The sequence below is a fragment of the Triturus cristatus genome, chromosome 2_2, assembly GCF_964204655.1.
Source record: "Triturus cristatus chromosome 2_2, aTriCri1.1, whole genome shotgun sequence".
Taxonomy (NCBI): Eukaryota; Metazoa; Chordata; class Amphibia; order Caudata; family Salamandridae; genus Triturus; species Triturus cristatus.
In genome coordinates this window covers 332,206,486-332,231,921 of record NC_140582.1, presented here as the reverse complement: position 1 = coordinate 332,231,921, position 25,436 = coordinate 332,206,486, and the positions used below count along the sequence as shown (strand labels likewise).

The 25,436-nt window shown below is 44.9% G+C and overlaps 1 protein-coding gene across 3 annotated transcripts in view; it reads left to right on the top strand.

Annotated features, from left to right (window-relative positions):
• GSTCD (glutathione S-transferase C-terminal domain containing) overlaps positions 1-25,436 on the top strand; it is an 841,775-nt gene that overhangs the window by 748,914 nt on the left and 67,425 nt on the right. For 2 of the 3 annotated variants that reach the window (XM_085641407.1, XM_085641408.1), the window contains exon 11: positions 23,246-23,315. The exons of the other annotated variant lie outside the window; for it this stretch is intronic. In XM_085641407.1, coding sequence (XP_085497533.1) covers positions 23,246-23,315 — 70 coding nt within the window. The remainder of the gene's footprint in view (positions 1-23,245; positions 23,316-25,436) is intronic. 3 annotated transcript variants of the gene reach the window in all.

Below are 25,436 nucleotides of genomic sequence, written 5' to 3'. Positions count from 1 at the left end.
GTAGGTAGTTATAGTTAGGACCCTGTTTCCATAGGAAATCCGCAACATTCTATTTGGAATAACTTTGGCGCCGGTCGACGAATCCTCGCGAAATTTTCAAAATAGGTGGGGCGCTACGCTCCGCTCCTACCCTGAAAGTCTCGGGGGGGATTCGTCAAGCAGGGGCCGAGAAAAAAGGGGGGTCCCAAAACGCGTTTTCCCCATGCATTTTTCCATAGGACCTTTAGACACAGCTACAGCCCGAACGGCTGAACAGAATTACTTGAAATTTGGCAGAGAGGTAGCCATAAGGTCAAGGAAGTGCCTTTTGCAGGTCTGGTGTAAATCTGTTCAGTATTTCCTGAGAAAATAGCATTTAAAAGCATATATATATGTGGGCGGAGCCTAACCACACATCTCATCCTGAGATCTGATTGGCTGTCAGCACTTCATCCAAGAAGTGTTGGCAGCCATCTTGGGACCAATATACATGATAGCACCTCATTAAAAAGCATTGCAGTTAATAGAAGGTTTTAAGACTTTAGTTACATTATAAATCATTTGTTGATGGTACCATACTCATTTTAGGAATTGTGGTATGTTCTAAGGTGATTTCACCATGTGAAAAAGCCTTCTGCTGGGATATCATGATTGAGAGAAAAATATTTTCTCATGCTTTTACCACAGAGGTTTGGAAGGTGATCTATAGGCTAAACTGAGAGCTTATTTTCTGTAAATTCACATTATCTTTCTCAGTCATGTGAGAATGAAGTCTGACATTCTCAGTAAAACATGTACATCCAACAAGGGCAGAGACTGTCAGTTGATTCCTTTGTGTTCTACTGCAGCTTCCCAGAGTGTTCCAAAGAACTACTAGAGCGCTAACAGTCCTACTTATGATAAACGTATGGCACACCTGAAGCCATCTTGCTTGGATTAAAGTGGTAACTCTTAAAACATTTAATTTAAAAAGGAACAACATGAGGGAGTTCATTTTTCCATAAAAAGTATGATTAGTGCTGCAGAAAGAAAAATTAGGGCACATTTTGAGTGACTTCTCAAATCCTCTTCTATTTCATTAAAAAATTCTGACATGCAGACTGAAACATGCACTTTCAATACCAGCAGCAGTTTTCCCTGGTGAGCAGTAGCTTTACTACAGTGATCTAATGAGAAAAAGAGTGCTAACATTCTGAATTTATGGCAAATGTGTGACACATCTGAATGCCTTCTTGATGGAATCAAAGTAAAAAACTGAAAGTATTTCCTACTGAGGAGACTGTAGTAAATGAGGAAATTAGGAAACTTCATAACAAATAAGTCTCCCAAGATGGCCACCAGAGACAAAAGAGCCCAAATGTAGCCCAAATATCACCCAGATGTAGCCCAAGTATAGCCCAATGACAGAATGTCCCAGAATGTTCTTAAAAACAACTAGAGCGCTTACTGTCTTCATTATGACAAAAGTATGGCACACCTGAAGCCATCTTGATTGGAATAAACTGGTAAAACTTAAAACATTTAATTTAAAAAGGAACACAATGAGGAGGTTCATTTTGCCATAGAAATTATGATTAATGCTGAAGAAAGAAAATGAGGGCACATTTTGAGTGACTTCTCAAATCCTCTTCTATTTCATTAAAAAATTCTGACATGCAGACTGAAACATGCACTTTTAATACCAGGAGCAGACTTCCATGGTGCAGTAGTTTTACTACAGTGATCTAATGAGCAACTAGAGTGCTAACATTCAGAATTTATGGCAAATGTGTGACATATCTGAATACCTTCATGATGGAATCAAAGTAAAAAACTGAAAGCATTTCCTACTGAGGAGACTGCAGTACATGAGGAAATTAGGAAACTTCATAACAAATAAATCTCCCAAGATGGCCACCGGAGACAAAAGAGCCCAAATGTAGCCCAAAATCACCCAGATGTAGCCCAAATATAGCCCAATGACAGAAGTGTGCAAAACACTTATTATTTTGTGTTTTTGCAGTGTTATATAGTGCAGACTTGTCAGGTATTGGAGTGCTTTACATGAGCATTGGTTACATCACACAAGAACAAATTCATTTTGGTTGTAGACATGGGGAGACTAAGTGATTTGACCAGAATCACAGAATGTCGAGCTGAAGCAGAAACTTCAACCTGGTTCCCCAGTTGCAAAGTCTGCAGTTCTGGAAGTAACACCACATCCTCTCCCCTAAGTGCAACATTTAATCAAGTGGTCAACTGGATAAAAAAACATAAAGATAACAAATAATTTAAAAGTGCTTTGTCGCTATTTGAAAACTCAGAAAATATGTCCTTATTTGAGTCTTTTAGAGCACTAACCATAAGTTTGATGCCAATAAGACCCTCTCATATATGTAATTTCTAAAGGAAATGCTCTAGGTATTACAGTTTTGATTACATCAAGATGATGTCAGGCGTTCCACACTTTTGTAATAAATATAGAATGTTAGCAATCTAGTTGTTCATTAGGATACTGTTGAGAGGCAGAGGCCAGGGGCACGGACTCTGAAAATTGAAGGCAGGTAGGAGGGTGCAAAGGCAACAATTTAACCACACTGAGCAGGCAGGAAGGGCCGTGGAAGCACAACAGACTATGGAGGGCAGTGGAAAGGGGGGCAGGGGCAACAAACCAACAATACAGGACTTGCAAGAGAGGCTGTTGGAGGGAAGATCTATTACGGGTCAAGGAAGCTAGGGGCGGTCCCCAGATCCCCGGGAGCCACCACAGAACTGAGCAGGAGAGTGAGTTAGGGACAAAAGGGGCACCTTAATTTGAGCCGGGGTGCCTAGGAACGCTTGCTCCAAAAATGAAGAAAACAGACATATGAGACATGGAATTGGAGGCAGAATACAATGGCAGTTTAATGAGAAGATGCAACTTCAAAGAAACCGCAGAATAGAGACATAAAGTACAAAATACAGAATCCAGATAATCATACAGCTGTCATAATATTCTCTGTATCTCAATTAATGTACTGACAGAGAGAGAGAGAAAACACATCTATAAATGCATCATGAGAAACAAGTTACACCAAGGAAAATGTTACCTAGGAACACTCACGTTTACTCTTAGAGCAAGCATTCCTGCAATTACAATACAAATTCTTTTAAATGCAAAAGTAAAGAGAACAATGGTTAAGCATAACATGACATTTCATATAGGTAAAATAGAATAAGATACTTCAAGCAAAGCAGAGCAAGACATTTTAAGCAAAGGAAGACAAGAGCTCCCAGCTCTTGGGGAAAACCTGCACTGCCTGTTAACCTACATACAGACGGCGAGGTAGTCCGTCGATATCTGTGGGTGCTCCCTTTTTATATCATTTTGTGGGCTCCTTTGCACGCTACATCTACCTACGTATGCTACCCAAAAGCTTTGTCTGCGGATTTTACCAGACATTTCGTCATTTACCCACTTAATGCTGACAATGGACTGGGTGAAAAGGTCAGTCTCTCAGGCCAATCGCTTATCGTAAGTTCCATAGAGCAAGCAGAAAATAATGGGTATTGTACGGGAATTCAATATATTCATGTATAAAATCTCCTCAGTTCTCCTAACTTGACGCTCTGCGGTTGCCACTTCCTTAAAAGCGGGAAACCTGCCCAGGAAGCAAGTACCAGTCCAGGATGCAGCCTACTGTATGTCGACAGCTTCAGGGGGATGTTGAACTTTGATACCGAGCACGGAGCACTCGGGTAGGGTGGGGGCTACTAGTTTGGATCAGAAGGCCTCGCAGACCTGCCTTCAGACTGCTATACACTAAAATTGCAGAGCTATGGTCAATTTAACAAAGAGGCCTACATATTGAACAGAAGGGCCTACACAGGGGTTTTATGCTGGCTGAGTGGTAAGGATGTCTCAGGATAATTATATAGCAACACAGGACCCGCTGGTCAATTTAATACGGCCTACAAATGCAGCTGGCAGGGCAAGGACAAGGGTCTCATACTTCAGGTGTGGACAGAACGGGCCAGGGGCCCCCTGTGATACAAAATCTACCCTCCTTCAAGGCTGTGGCAATGTAATAGACCATTGTGGGCAGAAGGAAGAGGCAATGGTAGTACAACCATACATGCCAACAGACCCGATTCAGCCAGGAAACGTCCAATGTTTTTAAGCTCAAATGGGCTTTATTTGATCTGTCTCCTGTCTACAATATCCTCTTTTTCAATGTAACTCAAAGGGGAAAATCAATACCCCAGTTTTTTTTCAAAATCTCCCTCTTACCAAGTTCAAAATGTTCGCAAGTATGGTACATTGGATCATGGAAGGAAATGGGATAGGGACATGGACTTGGATAACAGAGGACAGGAGGGACATGGAGAGGTGCACCAAACTGACCCTGCAGGGCAGGCATCAGGGTTTGCAGCAGCACAATACACCACACAGGGCATGCAGGACGGGAGTGCAGCACAACAATCCATAGAAAGCAAGCGGGAGGGGACAGGACCATGCACATGGACAACAGAGAACAGAGGGGCAAGAGGCAATGGTAGCTAGCTGACCATAATGGACAGACAGGAGAGAAAGCTGCAGCATAACAGACCATAAAGGGCAGGAGGGACGGATCAGGGGCATTACAATGGAACAGACAAGCCAGGAGGGAGGGAGTAGGGCTGGGGGCAAGGGGGCAGGGCAGGAGCAGCAAGATAGCCATGGAGGTCAGGCAGGATGGGCACTAGAAGCAAGACACACCATGAAGAGCAACAGTGAGTCTGTGATGGCATACACACAGACCATGGAGGGAAGGTGGGAGGGGGTCAGGGGCAGCTAACTGACCACACAGGGAAGGTGGGAGGGGCCATGGCAGCACAGAAGACCATGCATGGCAAGTGGGAGGGTTAGTGGCAGCACAATGGCTATGATGGGCAAGAAGGAGGGTGGAGGGGCATGCACAAAGGACGATGGAGGATAGAAGGGAGGGTCAGGACCTGTGCACAGACAAGAAAGTTCAGGGGAAGGGACCTCACAACAGACCACACGGGGCAGGCAGGAGGAGCAGTTGCAGCACAACAGACCAGGGAGGGCAGAAGGGTGTGGCAGTACAATGGACCATGTAGGACAGGAGGAAGAGGATAGGGGCGTGGCATGTGGACAGGCAGGGTGGAGGTGGCAGGGACAGGTTACAGTCATCTGACAATGCTAGGCAGGTGGGAGGGGAGTGGCAGCTCAACAGAACACTCAGAGTAGATAGGAGTGGCAGGTCCATGGGACATGGTGGGCAAAAAGGATGGAGCAGGGGCATGCACAAAGACATCGGAGGGCAGGGGGAAGGAGAATAGGGGCAGCAAGCTAAGCACAGAGTTTAAGCAGGAGGTCAATGATGGGGCATAGAATTGGGCAATGGAGGGCAGGAGAAGTGGACTGGTACATCATACTAAATTGAGGCAGTGGCAGCACATCAGACCATGCATGGCAGGAGGGAGGAGGCTAGTCCATGGATTCACACAACAGAGGATAGGGAGGAAGGGGATGGGGCAGCAAGCTAACTGTTCAGAGAAGGCGGGTATTAGGAACTTTATTGTTTTTAAAACATTGTGTCTGTGCGAACTACTTAAAATATGAACAAGTATGCAGCATAATCTCACTTTTATTCAGGAAGAAGAGGACGTTTGTGACTGTGACTCCGGGCTCACTTGGCAGAAACACCCCCTGACCCTCCACCCCCTATCGCAAAATGTAATGCCCGTGAAAAGGGTAGGTGAACACAGTGTTATATAGAACATAGTCCTGAGAGCACGATTGAAAATGAAAACTAGATATAGTGTATGGTATAAACTATGCACCAAAAAGTGTGATATAAGATGAACCGGGCGTGAAATATAATATGCAATACATTGTGCGCAATGACAGATTCATTGGAGAGCGCGAGATAGCACAGGCACTAGCGCGTGCTATGCAATATGCGCCTTGGAGTGTAATATGCACAGGGCAGTGTTGTGTAACCTAACTAGTCTCTAAAGTTGTAATATAAAATATTTGCTGGGGAGTGTAACGTTGCATATGCACTGTGACAAAGATATGGATCCCAGATTGTAATATGTATGGCATAGCACTGTGCGTTATAACATAGGCATCGAGAAAGGCACGTTAGATGGGGCAATATAACTCGTGCGAAGACAAGTGTGGCATGAAATATTCACGGGGTGGTGTTACAGTGCACATGGGCTAGAGAGTGTCATAGCATATGCACTAGCTAGTGGAATACAACACAGAGGTGTGTGGCACTCGGCAGGCAATGGTGGGTGTAACACAGCATTGGGCTCTGTCAGGAGCACGCTGTGACTCTCAAGTGATGTTCGTCCCCTTTCCAGAGAGTAAAATAAAAAGTATTACACATCCGGCAGTGGATGTGTGTTTTATTAACCGTGAGGGGGATTTCTTGCATAGTTTTGGTCGAATTTTTGTCGAATCCCCTTTGAATGGCTTGGTGTGCATGTGTATTAAATGTGCCCGTCAATAGCTACCCATGTTTGTATAAATAAACGACAAGGGTGTCTACCAGGATTAGGCACGGTAGGGCATCAGACATGTCAGAGCTTCACTAGTGGTGTAAATACATTCCACGTGGATTCATTGCATGGTCGCCTTTTAATGAATATCACGCAAATCGTCATGGTGATAGGTACGTACGGTTTGTCCAGCATGTCCTAGGTGTGTCTATAAATATATATTTTTTAAAAATAATAAAAAACAGTGGCCGGCCCTGGGGATTGGGGTCAAAAAAATATAATTAGGAGACTGGCCCTGGGGGATGGGGTCATCAGGGCCAATAAATTAGAATAAGAAGGGGAACCAAACAGCCCCCCTTCTTAAAAAACTAAAATAAATAAAAGACTGGCATCGTGCCGGAGGCCATGCCCCCTCCGTGCAGCACTCTGCAAACGCGCCCCCAACAGGCATCTCCAGTATGCGCCAGGGAGCTGCGCTGCAGCCAGGTGTTCTGAGGCCAAGCCCCTTTTTACACCTCTCTGCAACGCAGCTCTGTGGCGCTTACTGGAGGTACCTAGTGGTCTAGTTTGACCCTAGGGACCCTTAGGATTCAGGGGCACTTAATCTCTCAACTTAGAACAGCCACAGGGCGCGTTTACACAGTGGTGAAGGGAGGGGACGGGGCCTGAGGTGACGTGTGCAAACACGCACTATGGCACGTTTTAAATTGGGGATATAATTTCCCTTCAATACTGAGGGCCCCTGGGGGCTAACTAGCCCACCAAGTGCTTCCAGTAAGCGCCACTGAGCTGCATCGCAGAGAGGTGGTCCAGGCCGTGCCACTTTTTACACCTCTCTGCAACGCAGCTCTGTGACACTTACTGGAGGTACCTAGTGGGCTAGTTGGACCCTAGGGACCCTCAGGATTCAAATGAACTTAATCTCCCAACTAAAAATGGACACAGGGCGTGTTTACACAGTGGTGAAGGGAGGGGACGGGGCCTGAGTTAACGTGTGCAAAAACGCCCTGTGGCCTGTTTTAAGAGGTAGTTTTAATCCCCATGCCCTATTATACACTAGGGGCTTACAGAGGAGGTCATGCTAATCACAGGGGGACCCCAACGCATAATGTTCCCTAGTGTATGTAGGTGTTTTCACTGTATTCTAAGTGTCTTTTAACATAGCACTGGCTCTAGGACTGGTTAGTCAGACTCAGTTACCACCAGTATCCTTCTGAAAAAGTTGAGGGTACAGGATGATTTTGCAACAAGGCTTCTTTCTGCTCTTCTTTTTGTTCTTTCTGCACGTTATCCTTCTTCCTGCACTTATCTTCGTATTTGAGGACTTCTGTTGCTTCTTTCTGCACTTCTTTTGTTTCTTTCTGTGCATTTTTTCTTCTTTCTTCACATGTCCTATCTCTGTAGGCATAGTTAGAAATTAGCATTTAAAAAACCTTTGAAATTCACAGAAAAAACCATAGGTTTCAGGCACGTTATAGTTAGGAATTAGCATTTAAAAAACCTCAGAAATTCACTGAAAAAACCATAGGTTTCAGGGGTGTTATAGTTAGCTGGACTTTTCACTTGTACAAAACCATTGAAATTCCCCCGTTATAGTTAGTTCAGCTAACTATAACTCGCGCGCCCGCAATGCACTGCTGATGACGTCACATATTACATCACTCATGACATGGTCAGTGACATCACTCATGACATCACTGATGACATCTCAAATGACATCACTGATGACATCACTGATGACATCATCCTTGTGATAGAGTGGCAGACCTCCTCTCACCCTAATATAACCTTTGATACACACATTCAAAAATAGAGACTAAAATTTTCAAAACAATGGACATACCAATACCAGTTACAACAACCTCTTCAGTAATTCTAAGATCCACATACACATCCACTCATTCACCAACAGTCCTATACAGTCACTCATCCATGTACTCACTCATCATATGTACTCATACACCTATACATCCTGTTACACAATGCCACTCATCCATAGAGTTACTCACACACATAGTCACTCATGCTAATAAAGAATCAAACATACATTTACTTGCATATACAGTTATACACACACCACCATACTTACTTCTACGGAAACTTACACATACTTAGTCTTTTAAACAATCACTTATAGAAACACATACTTATTCATACAGGAACTCTTTCAATCTCTCACTCTCACATATACTCACATATATACACCAATAGTCACATATACTAGTTTAAAACATATGTAGTTACTCATAAAGACACTATTGAGACAGTCATTCACTCACTAACACACCCATACACACACTCATCCACCCATACATTCCTGCACACATGCTGTGTTCAACACATACAAACAGTGAGTCACTCATTCATGCACCTATGCACTACGTAATACCCCCCACCGAACCATGCAGACACTCAGACTGATACTCAAAAAACCAACTAATAACCTATATAGACACCCATGTAGCTACTCACCAACCCATGCAGCCACTTATACACAAAGTGAGAGACTGATACAGATATTTACATATTTAAACATTACTCACTAAGCCATGTATTCACTATGATACACTTAATCAGTCAGTTACACAATCAATTTTTCAAAAACAAATCATCCATTTAGACACTTATATACCCATTTATTCTTCCATCGACCTTGAGATATACATATATAAAACATATTTAATTTTCAGAAAAACACACATTCACTGGATGATGTCATCAGTGATGTCATCAGTGATGTCATTTGAGATGTCATCAGTGATGTCATGAGTGATGTCACTGACCATGTCATGAGTGATGTAATATGTGACGTCATCAGCAGTGCATTGCGGGCGCGCGAGTTATAGTTAGCTGAACTAACTATAACGGGGGAATTTCAATGGTTTTGTACAAGTGAAAAGTCCAGCTAACTATAACACCCCTGAAACCTATGGTTTTTTCAGTGAATATATATATATATATATATATATATATATATATATATATATATATATATATATATATATATATATATATAAAATCACTGAAAGAAACAAAGGTCATAGGGATGTTCTAGTTAGGAAATAGGATTAAAAAAAAGCATAGAAATTCACTGTTAAAAACAAAGGTTATAGGGACATTATAGGTGGGCTCAGATTTCAATTGTACAAAACCGAGAAATTCAGCAGTTATAGTTACCTAAGCTAACTATAACGTATGGCCCTGCAATGCACTGCTTATGATATTTCATATTACTTGCAAACAATAAAATAATAATTCCTGCGAATTCACAAGTATCACAAATGCACAGCAATGATAATTTTTCTTTTAATGCCTTTAATCCATGGCAGGTTCCCAGGGGGACAACAAGATCAAGGCGGGGGGGGGGGGGTCAGGGTATTCCTACCCTGCCCCATTTTCTTATTTTGGAATTTTTTGGGGGAGTCAGCTGAAGCAGAGTCCCAAGATGGCTGCCAACACTTATCCAGTATTAGGGTATCTTTCATAGATTCACATGCCTGAATCATTCCCCGTCGTCGGAATGGGAGTCACCGGTAAATAACAAAGCAATGTCTTAGAAGACATATACAGCAATAGGCCCCAGAGGCCATAGCTTAGTAAGCTATCCACGTCCTTATGTAAAAAGGACCAGATTTTGGCCAGAGCCAATCAGCTAACACCACCCTCTAGAACCTTCCTGGTAGGAGCTCTAGTCCCTCAGATTTTCTACCGCACGTCGTGCTAAGGGAGTCTCCACTGAGCTCTGCTCATTACTTTTGGCTTTACAGTATTTCTACTCAACTTTTTGAGATCTCAACATGGCTGATACACCAAAGAAAGGTTTGTTCAGACCCTGTGCTTCTTGTGGGAAGAAGAGGCTTCATATCGACGACCAGCATAAAGACTGTTTGTATTGCCTCTATCCCAGCCACAGTTCAAAAGACTGCAAGGTATGTCGGACTTTCTCTTCTAAGACCCTGAAAGACCGAGAAGGGCGCCTTTTAATATGGCTGCAAAGGCTAAAGGACAAGGAAGCTGTTGTGTCCTCTGAGGAAAGTGAGAGTTCCTCTATCTCATCTCACTCCTCACGTAAAAGACCAAGGGTGTCATCTCCGGGCCCTTCGTCGCCGCCACCTCAAAAGAAGACGCAGAAAAAGTCTTCAGAGGTCCTGGATTTGCCTCCTCCAGGGATTACGTCTCCTAAGGTGGTGCCCCATACCTTCAAAAAGCCAGTTTCCACCTCGTCGACGACGGCCTCGTCGACGGTAGCTTCGACAAGAAAATCTCAGTCGACAGCAATTTCTGTTACCTCGTCGACGGCGACTCTATCGACGGTGACATCCCATTCTATGTCTTCGACGACGACCACTCCATCGTCGACGGCAGGTAAAACCATCTCGTCGACGCTGGTCATTAAAAAGTCTTCGTCGTCGTTGAGTACACTGCCGACGGGAGCGTCGACGACGACACCGTCGACGAAAGCTTTCTCGTTGACATCATCGACGAAGCATTCAACGAGGAGAACACCATCGACGACGAAGGTACCGTCGACGAGACCATTGCCGTCGACGCCATCGTCGACGAAGAAGCCATCTTCATCGTCCTTGTCGCTGACAACGACACCGACGACGACCCCGTCGACGACGTTTATACCTGTAACGCTGACTATGGCTCTACCGTCGACGGAAATCAACCCTGATGACCAAGGTACATATGTGCACGTTAAATTAACGAAACGTGCACTGACTCCGGCCCTCACTTCACTCAGTAAGGTCCCCACCTTGCCTCCGACTCACCTTTTTGAAGAGGAGGATTCGGATGACGCCAGTCTCTTTCCCGCGGCGACTAGTCCATCGCAGCTCCACGTGAAATACCAGGATGTCTCTGATTACGAGGACATAACCCAGGAATATCAGGAGGTTTCACCTCAAGAATACATGCCGCCTCCGCCTTCCATTGTGTCTACCGGCGTCTCTGGTCACAGACCTTCAATTCTTAATATCGGACTATAAACAGCGGTTTCCGACACAGGCACCTTCACCGATGCCTGCTGAACCTTCCACGCCACGGCCACGACCGCCTCCGTTACTTTTGCAACCAGAGAGGGTTGCATCTCCACCTCGTCCCACCACGGACGACGAGGACGAGGAAGAACCTGAAGAGGGAGAGCTTCAGGACGTCCAGTCTCACCAGGATGAATGGGACGATTACATCCTTCCCTGCCCGGTTTCACCTGTCCCTACCACAGCCGACTCACCGCCAGAGGACATCGGCGGTTTCCATAACATCATTGAAAGAGCGGCCCAGCGCTTCCAGATTCCAATGCCCTCGCACCAACAAGACTGTTTCCTATATGACTTTAAGGAACCTTTCAAAAAGTCTGTTCGGGCAATTCCTATTATTGATTATATTTGGGACCAAGGCATAAAGATTATGCAGAACCCTTCATCGGTCCCGCCGGTTCTCCCACGCCTGAACAAAAAATATAAAGCTCCAGACACCGCTCCGGTTTGTCTCACAGGCCATCCAAAGCCGGACTCTGTCATCACTCAGGCTGCACAGAGAAGGTCAAACAACCCAGCTGCTCTGTTGACAGCCCCACCAGATAAAGAGGGAAGACGTCTGGACAACATAGGAAAACGGTTTTCCTCTATGTCGGCCTTAACAGTGCGTGCCTCCAACGCCCTTGCACTGTTGGGAAGATACAACCGTCAAATGTGGGCGGACATTGCACCATACTTGGCGGACTTGCCTGACGAATCAAAAGAGGAGACAAAGAAGATTCTGTTAGAGGGTGAAAGATCTGCCTCTGAACTTATAGATTGCGCAATGGATATTGCTTCAACCGGCTTTAGACAACTGGCCGGCGCAGCCGTTCTCCGACGCCAGGGTTGGCTCAAGGCAACTTCTTTCAGGCCAGAGGTCCAAACTAAGATGCTGGACATGCCATATGATGGCCAGTTGCTCTTCGGTCCTCATATTGATGAGGCATTGCAGGGTATCAAAAAAGATACGGATACCGCCAGGGCTTTGGGTTCTTTACAGTCTCGGAACCCTTCCTTTCGTGGGTCAAAAGGGAGAGGTCAGACTTCCACCAGAGGAGATTTCCAACTACGTTCCTCTTTCTCCTCCTCCCAACAGTACCGTCCGCAATATCAGCAGCGACAGCAATCTTCTTACCACAAATCCTCCTTTCGTGGCAAAGGAGGAAGACAAAAAGGAGCCGCGCGGCGGCAATGACTTTCAGCTGCAGCCGGCCTCAAGCTTCTCTTCACCCTCCAAGATTGGCGGGAAAATCTCCCATTTTCTCCAAAATTGGCAAAAGATAACTACGGACCGGTGGGTCCTCCAATTAGTACAATTCGGCCATTCTCTGGAATTCATACAGATCCCTCCTCAAACTCCTCCCCGCCAAAAACCTCACAAGAACCTACGTCCTTTACTTCTAGAAGTGAAGATTATGCTTCAGAAAGGAGCTATAGAGAGAGTTCCCCCAAGCCAACGGGGAAAAGGATTCTACTCCCACTTCTTTCTCATTCGGAAAAAAGAGAAAAAACGGAGGCCTATATTGGACCTGAGGAATCTAAACAAATTTCTGAAAAAAGTCATTTCGTATGATCACCATTCAGGAGGTTTTACATCTGCTCAACGCGAACGATTATATGGTGTCGTTAGACCTTCAAGACGCCTATTTTCATATTCCAATACACCGCAACCACAAGAAATTCCTGCGGTTCATGGTGGCGGGCAGGCATTATCAGTTTCGAGTTCTACCATTTGGACTCAAATCAACGCCACGCATTTTCACCAAGTGTCTAGCACCAGTGGCTGCGCACCTACGCCATTGCCATGACCAAGTCTTCCCATATCTAGACGACTGGCTTATCAAGTCTCCATCTCTAGACGGCGTGACAAGATCTTCCAACGCCTGTCTGACGCTTTTTGAGTCGCTGGGACTAACTCTCAACCATGGCAAGTCTGTCCTGCAGCCATCCCAGCGCATGCACTTTCTGGGAGCTACACTAGACACCATACAGAAGAAGGCATTCCCGTCACAGAAACGCAAAGACAAACTTCGATCTCTGGCGCTCCGGATAATGTCCAGAAAGACGCTGTCAGTGCGTCTTTTCAAGTCCCTGCTCGGGATGATGTCTTCTTGCATCCTACTAATCCCGCATTGCCGTCTTCGGATGCGACCCCTACAGGAAGCACTGTCGGATCAGTGGATCCAGTGTACAGGGTCCTTCGACGACATCATCCAGGTAACCCCGGTGATCAAACAAGCTCTACGATGGTGGGTTTGCTCCCAGAACCTTTCGCAAGGCTTGCCTTTCTTGCTTCCTGCTGCTCCTCATATCATCACCACGGACGCCTCCTTAGAGGGCTGGGGAGCCTTCCTCCAAGAACTGCAGATAAGCGGAAAGTGGTCCCTTTCGGAGAGGATGGTTCATATTAACCTTTTAGAGCTTCGAGCAGTCTATCTAGCTCTGGTGGCTTTCCTCTCACGAATCAAAAACTCAGTAGTGCTTGTCCGGACAGACAACACTACGACAATGCATTATCTGAACAAGCAAGGAGGGACTCGCTCGCTGACACTTTCGCGCGAGTCGCAAAAAAAATTGGAACTGGCTGCTCCGCCACAACATCTCCCTTCGAGCAGATTATGTTCCAGGAGTCCACAACGTGTTGGCAGATTATCTCAGCAGGAGGCAGGCAGTATCCCATGAGTGGGAACTGGATCAACTAGTTCTCAACAACATTTTCGCTCAATGCGGCACCCCTCTGCTGGACCTCTTCGCCACCCAGCACAACGCCAGATGCCAACACTTTGCAATCGGGCATCCCCAACCAGGGTCCCTGGGAAATGCCTTTTCGATAGCATGGTGCAACATCTTTGTGTACGCCTTTCCGCCGTTTCCCCTGATCCCCAGGGTACTAAGGAAGATGAAAGCGGAACCTTGCACTCTGATATTAATAGCCCCAGCTTGGCCACGCCAACACTGGTTCACGGAGCTTCACATCCTTTCCCTGGAACCTCCAATCAGATTGAAGCCGTTTCCATCTCTTCTAACGCTCAACAATCAGCAGATTCAACATCCGGATCTGGCATCTCTCAGGTTATCAGCATGGCTCCTGAGTTCAGAGAGCTTCAGGGCTTAGACATTCCTCCAGACTGCAGACAAATTCTAGCTCGAGCTCGAGCAGATAGTACCAACAAGACATGCTCGCTCAAATGGAAGAGATTCTGTATCTGGTGTAAAACAAACAGATTACACCCTCTTTCTTCCACTCCAGAGCAAGTCCTGCCGTACCTCTTACATCTGGCAAAATCTGGTCTGGCTCATGCCTCCATTAAGGTACATCTAGCTGCAATTTCATGCTTCAGGAGATCCTCTTCAGGCCCATCATTATGGTCTCACAGGCTCATTAAACAATTCCTAAAAGGACTGTTTCGAACATTCCCTCCAGTAAAGCCTGCTCCACCGACTTGGCATCTCAACACGGTGCTAGCTCAACTGATGAAACACCCGTTTGAGCCAATCCACAGAGCTGACCTTAAGTTTGTCTCCTGGAAGGTGGCACTTTTGCTGGCCCTTACCTCGGCGAGGCGAGTGGGGGAGCTCCAAGCATTCTCTATCCAAGACCCATTCCTGCAATTCAAACAAGATAGGGTCCTTCTCCGCACCAATCCAGCGTTCATTCCCAAGGTTCCATCTCAATTCCACCTCAATGAACCTGTTGTTCTACGCTCATTTTTCCCGAATCCACAAACAGTGGCGGAAAGAACTCTGCATTCCCTAGACATTCAGCGATGTTTAAAATTTTACATTGATAGAACGAAACCATTTCGTAAATCTTCATAGCCTACAGCAGACCTCGAAAAGGGCTACCGCTCACAAAACAGAGCATTTCCCGCTGGATTTCTTCAGCCATTTCCTTCTGTCACCAACAGGCAGGACGTCCGCTGAGAAGAACAGTCAGTGCCCATTCCACAAGGGCCATGTCTACTTCCATGGCACTGTTTGCTGGGGTGCCCATTGTAGACATTTGTAGAGCGGCCACATGGAAGACGCCGCATACATTCACCAAGCATTACTGCCTGGATACAGACATCATGAAGGATGCGTCAGTGGGTCAAGCGGTACTACGTCATCTTTTTCAATAGAGGGGAGCCCTTTCTTTCATCCCACCATCCTGATTTATGCACATTTCGCACTATAATGTATACCTTGACTGACTCATTGGTTTTCTGTAGTGCTGTTGTTTCTCACAGATAGATGTGTTCATCTAGTGACTGTATAATTTCCATATTTTTCGAAATGTGCTTTTCACTGCTTACTACTCTGATTCAGGCATGTGAATCTATGAAAGATACCCTAATACTGGATAAGGAAAGCGTTACTTACTTGTAACTGCGGTTATCCAGTATTGGTATCTTTCATAGATTCACATGCAACCCACCCACCTCCCCTGGAGGGGCTCTCTTGGATCTCTCAGTGATACAACTTCTTAGCACTGTGCTTACGAAAATCTGAGGGACTAGAGCTCCTACCAGGAAGGTTCTAGAGGGTGGTGTTAGCTGATTGGCTCTGGCCAAAATCTGGTCCTTTTTACATAAGGACATGGATAGCTTACTAAGCTAAGGCCTCTGGGGCCTATTGCTGTATATGTCTTCTAAGACATTGCTTTGTTATTTACCGGTGACTCCCATTCCGACGACGGGGAATGATTCAGGCATGTGAATCTATGAAAGATACCAATACTGGATAACCGCAGTTACAGGTAAGTAACGCGTTCCTTTCCCAGCACAAGCCCATTATTTTTTGCAAAGTGTTGCAGCCACAGATATCTCTAACTTCACTCTCTTAAATTTCTCAACAACTACTGAAGGGATTTACAGCAAATAACAAAAAGCACAATCTGTGTAACCAAATCTACCTTTCTGCCAAATTTGCTGTAATTCCATCCAGCGGTTTGGGCTGTAGACGTTTTCAAAGGTCCCATGGCAATTAACATGGGAAAACACACTTTTTCATGGGCCCCGCTTGATGAATCACTCTGAAACATTCCAGGCACAACAAGAATCCCCGTCACACTTTTCTGAGAAAATTTTGTGAAGATTTGTCAAACAGCACCAAAGATATAGGCAAGTAAAAAAGGAATCTTCCTATAGAAACATGGTCCTAACTATAACTACCTACTGGTATATATATATCCCCTCCTGCCGCATAAAGTCTCAGCAGCTGCGTGGATATATATCTCTAACCCCGCCCCAATGGGTCTTCATCAAGCAAAGTTGCATTCTGGGTTGAGAAGTCCATAACTAAACCATGGTGGTAGCTGCATTAAAGAAGGCTAAATTTCAACCTGTGTTGGCGACTCCTTGCAAGGCACATCTTTGGTTATGGATATGACATGCGGCGTGCCTCGCCGCGGAGACGCCCCGCCGCGTAGTCAGCGGCCCTGCGGCGCTCGAATTAATGACCACCGTGTGGAGTGTGAAATGCCGAATTTTGCCAGGTTTGACATTAACAAGCATTGTAGCAGCTTCCCCCTCAGCCCCCAATTGGGATGTATTTTTGTGCACACTGTTTTGGCCAGCTACCACCATGGTTTAGTTATGGACTTCTCAACCCAGAATGCAACTTTGCTTGATGAAGACCCATTGGGGCGGGGTTAGAGATATATATCCACGCAGCTGCTGAGACTTTATGCGCAGCCAGTGAACAAGGGCTATCGAGCCCGAAACATGTTTGGCGTTTTGCTGTTGGGGACTGAACGTGCCATGCCTGTTACCTGCATTAAAGAAGGCTAAATTTCAACCTGTGTTGGCGACTCCTTGCAAGGCAAATCTTTGGTTATGGATATGACATGCGCCGTGCCTCGCCGCGGAGACGCCCCGCCGCGTAGTTAGCGGCCCTGCGGCGCTCGAATTAATGACCACCGTGTGGAGTGTGAAATGCCGAATTTTGCCAGGTTTGACATTAACAAGCATTGTAGCAGCTTCCCCCTCAGCCCCCAATTGGGATGTATTTTTGTGCACACTGTTTTGGCCAGCTACCACCATGGTTTAGTTATGGACTTCTCAACCCAGAATGCAACTTTGCTTGATGAAGACCCATTGGGGCGGGGTTAGAGATATATATCCACGCAGCTGCTGAGACTTTATGCGCAGCCAGTGAACAAGGGCTATCGAGCCCGAAACTTGGCGTTTTGCTGTTGGGGACTGAACGTGCCATCCCTGTTACCTGCATTAAAGAAGGCTAAATTTCAACCTGTGTTGGCGACTCCTTGCAAGGCAAATCTTTGGATATATATATATATATATATATACACATACATACATACATACATACATACATACATACATACACACCAAGGTTGCCCTGAGCTTGGAAGATGCACTCCAAAGAAGATTAGTTCACCCGAACCTTTATTATTCGTCAACAGCATTCCAAGCAGAAATATTTTCAAAGTGTCCCTGACGCGTTTCGAGGCAACATGCCTCTTAATCATAGGGAAAGGCAGTCAGTGCGCGCATGCATTACAACCCTTTTTATGTAGTTCCTAATTAGCATACCGCTCACAGGTGAGTCTTTTGACAGCATGCTGGGAGTTGTAGTGATTTAATCCCTCCAGTGGGTAATTCTCATGCCTCCAGTGGCTTACGAGCACTGACCTTGTTATTGCTTCATTAGTCTAATGAAGCAATAACAAAATATTTCTGCATGGAATGCTGTTGACGAATAATAAAGGTTCGGGTGAACTAATCTTCTTTGGAGTGCATCTTCCAAGCTCAGGGCAACCTTGGAATATATATATATATATCTTGTGTCCGAAACGCTTGAGTGTTTCAATAAAATAACATCTGCCTCATATCATTGGGTTCGAGTCTCTGTTTGCCGGATGGAAATGCGGAGAATATTGTTGGAGTTTTTTTCATACATATATATAAAAGATTTTTCAAACTGCGTATAAGTTATTAGGAGAGCAAAACTCACTCTTTCTATTGAAACTCTGCCTTTCGTAAAACTACACATTGATGACTGCCACTGTGACATATATATGTCACATATATATATATATATATTCACTGAAAAAAAACAAAGGTTAAAGGGACGTTATAATTAGGTTCACATTTTATCGCTTGCCCACACAAAACGATAGAAATTCAGCAGATAGTTATACTCATGTTAAGAAACTATAACTCATGTCCTAAAGTTTCTTAACGGCACAAGTTATAGTTTCTTCAGATAAGTCTAGCTATAAATATAACTGCTGAGTTTTTATGGTTTTGTGTGGGTAAAGTGTGAACCGTCCCTGTAACATTTTTTTTGCCAGTGTATTTCTATGGTTCTTTTAACAAAAAGTAATATATAATTACCGTACGTTAATACAACCACCGCTGCGCACAGCCTTTGGCCGTGCACGGTGAGAGTTGGCAGCAGGCCTGGCCTGCAGCCAGACACTGCTCCCAACCCCAAGCTGCGCACACCCTTTGGCAATGCAGCGGGGGTTTGGTGTGAGAGTGGGTGTATTTTTTTTCATTGGGTTTCGGATCCGTGGATCCATTGTGGATTTACACAGGGGTTGCGCTGAGTACCGCAGTGGATCTGTGGGTCGACCTCAGGGACCCCTCCATGTGTCCTATGGGGACAGGATACCTCTAAACTGACCCCTTAAGCATTGTTTTATGTTTTCTCCTTGGGGTCCCAGCCTAGAAACAAAATGGTGGAGACAACTTTCCTTTTTGGTTAGAGTGGATCAGCAATGGTTCCGCATCCCTAGATATACACATTTTAATTTCTTTATTAGCTCTAAAACTACTGAGCAGATTTGCACCAAATAACAAAAAGAGATCTTTCTGGACCAAGATCTAACCTTCAGCCAAATTTGGTGTAAATACGTTCAGCGGATTTTGGGCTGTCGTCATGTTAAAAAATGCAAAATCCCCATAGACATTGCATCATTGCAAAGGAAAAGACGGGTTTTGGGACCCCCTCCTTTTTTCTCGTCCCCCGCTTGACAAATCACCCAAAATAACTTTCCAGACAGAAGCTGAACTAACTGGCGTACTAGTTTTGACAATTTCGTCAAGATTCAAACTTATTAGCAAAACAAAAAACGCTTTGTCTATGAGAAAAGTTAGTCCCATCTATACCTACCTACTGGCTATCGCTGGATGGATGGATATCCTACAGACAGTCGCCAGTAGGTAGTTATAGTTACAATGTAGTTTCAATAGGAAGAGGGTTTTTCATTTGTCAAAAACTTTAGCGTCATTTGAGAAATTGTCAAAACAAAACGGTCATTAACTTAAGCTGCTGTCATGAAAAGTTCAGGATGATGCGTTAATCTGGGGCTGAGAAAATGGGGGCGAGGAACGCATTTTTTCCATGTTAATTTCCGTAGGAAACTTTAGACACAGCCACAGTCGAAACTGTTAAAATGAAATTACACCAAATTTTACAGAAAGTTAGCTCTTGGTCCAGAAAGTGGCCTTAAATGGTGTAAATCCATTCACTAGTTGCTGAGAAATTTAAAGTTTTCTCGGATATACAACTGATGCCGCGGTGGATCTGCAACCCCTCCTGGTCTCATACCTGAGATCTGATTGGCTGCCAACACTTCAAACCAAGAAGTGTTTGCAGCCATCTTGTGACTCGGTTGAACATAGTCACAGGAAAAGAGTTTTTTTTAAAAAGAAAAGGGGGCAGGGTAGAAACACCCAGACCCCCCGGGGGGGGGGGGGGGTCCCATCCCTCAGGTCCAAAAAAGCATTTAGTGGGATTGCTAAGAGGTGGACAAAGGCCACACCCACTTTCTCCACCACTCTGCAAATGTGCCTGTCAGCCCACTGCTGATGGGGGATGAGGTCCCCTTGCCTCCTGAGGGCCTCAGCACTAAAGTGGACTTCTTCCTCCAAAGAGTAGTGCGCCAGGAGGCACGTTTGCAGATTGTTTTTTTGCAGTCCTATCTTTCTTTTGGGTTAATCACTCAATGGGAGTGCCTGTGTTTTCCAGCTGCCTCTGTTATATACTGCTCTCCCCTGCACTCTGTTTTGCTCTCCAACACGTGGGGGTGTCTCACCATCCCCATCCATGTTGCTCTTGCCCTCATTCACTCTCCCCTGTTGCTTTCTCACCCGCATGCTTCTCCCCGCCTGCTCCACATTGCTCTCTTGCCTGTTGCTTCTTATCCCCACTCTCTGTGTTGCTTCCCGCACCTGCGCACTTCTTCTCTGTCCCTCATTATGTGTCTTCTCCTTTCTCTCTGTGTTGCTTCCAATGCATACACCCTCCTCTCTTACCCAATGCTTCTCCTCCTCACCCCCTGCCCTCTGTGTTGCCTGCCTTCACCTGCACCCCCCTTGTCTCGTCTGTTACTTCTCCTCCCTTTCCTGACCTTCCATTTTGCTTCTGCTCCCATCCCGCATGACTTCCCCCAGGATGGCCCTCCATGTTCACATGCCCACTTTGACATGCCGAGTTGCTCCATGCCCCAACCAACTTTTAAAACCCACTCTTGCACTACTTGTTACTTTTTTTTATTACTTACCTATCCAAATCTATAATTAAACAATCTTCATTTTGTAGGCGTGTGCATGCATGCTGCGTGCACCTACAAAGCGACGTGACTGCCCTGTAAAAGTGCCTTTTTTTAACTTTGCATTTTTTTTTAGCCATGCTGCATAACATCAGGGATACTATACAGCAAGTCTAAAAGCATTGGCAAAAAAATTCTTGTTTCTATTTCACCCAGCACACACTGGAATTTAAACATACTTTTCTTTTTCGATAATTCTAGCTCACTTTGGTCATTTTACACGTAAAAAATATTCCAACCAGTGTTCCTTTATGATCATACTTATAATGCCAATTAATCTGGTCACAAACCTTTTTTAATATCAAGCAGTGATTTAATTTTTTAGAATAAATAATAATAGCGAGCCTAAGTGGCTATTATTATGTATGGCCTTTACATCTCAAGCATATAGTCATTGGTTCATCTCCTGATTTAGTTTTTGAAAATGTGTAGCAAGTCATGTCTACCGACCGTTCAAGGATACTTTGACAGTATGCCACAGTTTTGCTTTGTATGACAGAAAACTTCAGGATTTAAGGAGTCTTGAATTTATATCCATACCAGAGACATTCTTCTCCATTTTGAGACTCTGAGCCTTATTATGAGTTTGGCGGGGCGGGAGTGGGACTGCCCCACTCCTGCACCGCCAAACCTGTGTAAGAACCGCTCGCCAGATCAGGAGTTTTCTCCTTGTCTGGCAGGCGATACTTTGGCGTTCCTAGGGTGGTGCACCGCAATGGGAACGTCAAATACAGTACCTGCACGGCATGGACTGTTGTGCCCCCTTGTGTGCATCCACATGGTGTGAGGCACCCGGAGACCCTGTAAGCCCCCCTTTGTTTCCTCACTGCCACACTTTTTATGGCGTTCTCACCGCGATGAAAAGTGTGGCGGTGAGGAAACTCGTAATATGCTTGGTGGCCCGCCAAGCATATTGCGGCATAAAGACCTCCACACGACTGCCAGGGATCTCTGAACCCTGGCAGTTGCGTTGGTCCCAGGGTGGCCCGGTCGTCCTGGTCCTAATAAGGCGGTTGGAAGACCGCGAGTCGCAACTCTTGATAAGCCCCTCTGTCTCTTTCTTACTTTGGTGCTGTGTTAAGTAACGTTCTGCAATGAAGCAAACTTAAATCAAAATGTAACACTTGTATAATAAATAGAGCATAATGATGTTGCCCCAAACCTTCTATTGGACGTCTCCACATGTTTTGAAGATTGTAAAAATCAAGTACATTTATTTTTTCCACTATTTCTGCTGCTTCCAGATTAAGGTTTAGACAAATCAATTTACAGCACTTTTCATATGTGAAGTTAGGACTTACTTTAAGGCAAATTTGTTTACTTGGTTTCTCATCCTGAAATCAGACAAAATTCAGCTGTCAGTTTGCTGAATTTGTACCCGTTGCTAAACTTTAGAAAACGTGTCAGAGATTAAATTTGAGGCACTAATATTTTATTCCATTCCTTATTCCACAAGCACCAAAGGTGTGATGAATTTTCCTAGTTTTTGTTCCATTGAAAATATTGAGTTTTGTTTTGGAATTGATGGTTTGGATTTCTAATGCTTGCTGACAGAAGGCTATCTTGACAGGTGGTAACCTCAAAGAACCTAATAACTACTGGAGTTATTGTTTAGAAATCGCTTAAGGTTGCAAAGTTTTTAAGTTTTTCCCTCGGGAATATTCTGTAATTTTAGTACATACAACAATATTTTCCATCACTTTGCTAAGTTTTCTGCATATCTGTTTTCACCTTAACGTCTGATCTTGTGTGCCCTTTTTTAAGCTGCTGTCAGAAACAAGCCGCCAACATCCATTCAGTTTCAAAGTTGCGAGGAAAATTATATTAAATGAACACTCAAGAAAATGGCACATCTATTCTCACCACCAATTGGCAATCATGAGGAAAGTTGCCAGTTTGCAGGGAACAGCTATGCCAGCGTGTAAAGTTAGGAAAAGTTGGTACCCTGTACCAACTGCATGGAAAATGAATGCACTCTACCTGAAACGAGCAAACCTGTTCTCTGAAGTCATTACAGTGCTTTGAATAGTTTTAATATAGAAAGTGCTAAAGGCGCTATTGCAACGCTTGCACCCTTTTTCATCATCTCATTCTTGGTGTTGTTTTATATCTTTGTGTGCAGCACACGTGATCAGTTATTTTTAAACCTATTACGTATTTTAAACCGTGGCATAAAAATAGACTGGCTTGTGTACTTTTGTTCTAGGAGCACATGATTCTATGCAGATTTGCAGATCAGACAGCTGCCCAGCTCCCCCCTGAACGCAGGCTCATAGGTATGTACGCCGTAAAGCAGCTGCTGGGCAGATTATGCACACTGCAAAATATCTGAGTTATGCTTGCTTACTATATATGGGAAGAAAAATGACATTCACTAACAGGGGTCTTAAAATGCAGTACAAACTGTTTTCTTTTGGCCTGTATAATTTTTTGGAATGGTTTCGCACATATCATTTTTTTTTTAAAAGACATGATTGTTTAATAGCTTTTTATAAAATAGTCTAATTCTTGGCGTACTTTGCTTGAAATTCTATTTATATTCAAATTTAAATGTGCGAGGTTCAGTCACAAATTATGCAACTTTTTTTTTTAAACCTACACACATCTCTTCCATACAAAATGCATTTTCTGATTATGGTTTCGCTTCGCACCACAAGATCCGATATCCGATTTTTCATCTACACTTCCATGTTTTTTTTTTCCGAAGTGATTAATTTCTTTGACATCAGTTGCGCATGATTTATCACGAAGTGATTAATTTCAGGTTTGTATCCTTATTATTTATTGTGCATATTCTGTGGGCTCTTTTGGGGAATTGAATGGTTAATTTTGAAATGTAATTTGTTTTTACCTTTTACTTACTGGGGGTGTGCTCAACCTGTAGGACTAGCCCCACAGGACCAGATATTAGACCTATTGAGTCCTTTGAGATCAGTTGTGGGTGTTTAATTTTGGAGGGATTCATTTGCAGGTTTGTATGTTTGTTAGTTAGTGTGCATTAATCTCTGGGCATTTTGAATGGAATTCAGAGGTTAATTTTGGAATTCCCCTTTTAGATCTTGCCGAGAGCGCATGCGCTGTCTCAAAGAGACGTGTTGTGTTCTATCTGTGGGTTTACAGGCCTTCCATCTCCTACCATTGGTAAACTTCAGCGCCGCTCTCATTTTCGTTGATGGCAGTTGTCATAGCATCATGCCCTCTTCTTGTGTTTGGACCTCCCATAGCGCATGGACCAAGTACATGTCTCCTTACACTGCCCCCGGTTTGCACAGCTACTTTTAGGTCTCGGCCTGACGTAAGCAGCGCATGCGCTGCTCTCGTCTTACGAGGCTTCATGGAATCGATACGATTCCAGAAGCCTTGTCCCAGCTCCGCCTTCAGTTTTGATTTGTGCGCGTGCTTTGGCGTCACGAATTATGCCAAAGGCAGTGCAATGATTGCACCGAAGGCATGTCAATCCCTCCTTGTTGCCACCCTGTCTCCTTTAAGCCCCGCCCAGCGGGATTGGATCTCTCACTGGCGGCGTGATACTGTCTCCTTCATTAGCTGGGACGCACTCTTTCTTTTTCATTGTGAGCGCGAGCCGCAGCTTGAGCACTTGAGTCTCTCCCCGCTGCACACTCTGGCGTGATACCCCCATGCTGCGAGTGTGTACACAGTGCACTAGTCGCACCTAGAGTTGGCATCAGGCCGGCTTTCTCCCCACACCACCAGTGTTTTAATGTCCCTGCAAGTAGAAAGATACACCCATCACATAATGCCAGAATTTTTAGCCCTTACCTGTCCATACTTCAAAATGCAGTGCAGATATAAATAGAAAGCACTGCACCATGTGTTCTGCAGCCGCGCTCGCAATCAAGGACTGATTAACGGAGATAGAAAAATCTGATACAAATGAATATTTCCCATTTTGTTTAATATCCTATTCAGCATCGTGTCCGGTTTGCATTGTGAGTGCGGGACGCAGTTTGAGCCCTTGAGTCTCTCCCCGCTGCACACTCCGGCGTGATACCCCCATGCTGCGAGTGTGTACACAGTGCACTAGTCGCACCTAGAGTTGGCATCAGGCCGGCTTTCTCCCCGCACCACCAGTGTTTTAATGTCCCTGCCAGTAGAAAGATACCCCCATCACATAAAGCCAGCATTTTTAGCCCTAGAGACAGAAAAATCTTATACAAATAAATATTTCCCGTTTTGTTTAATATCCTATTCAGAATCGCGTCCGGGCCTCTGCAGGCTCTTTAAACCATAGCAAATCTAGAAAGGTGACCACCCTGGTTGCAGCCGGTGGTTGTTCCAAGGCCACGTGCACTCTGGGCAGGGCGCCCCCTGCCCTGGGCCGGGAACCTGCTGGCACCGGCTCAGACGTCCCTGAAACAAGCGTAGGGATGGGCTGG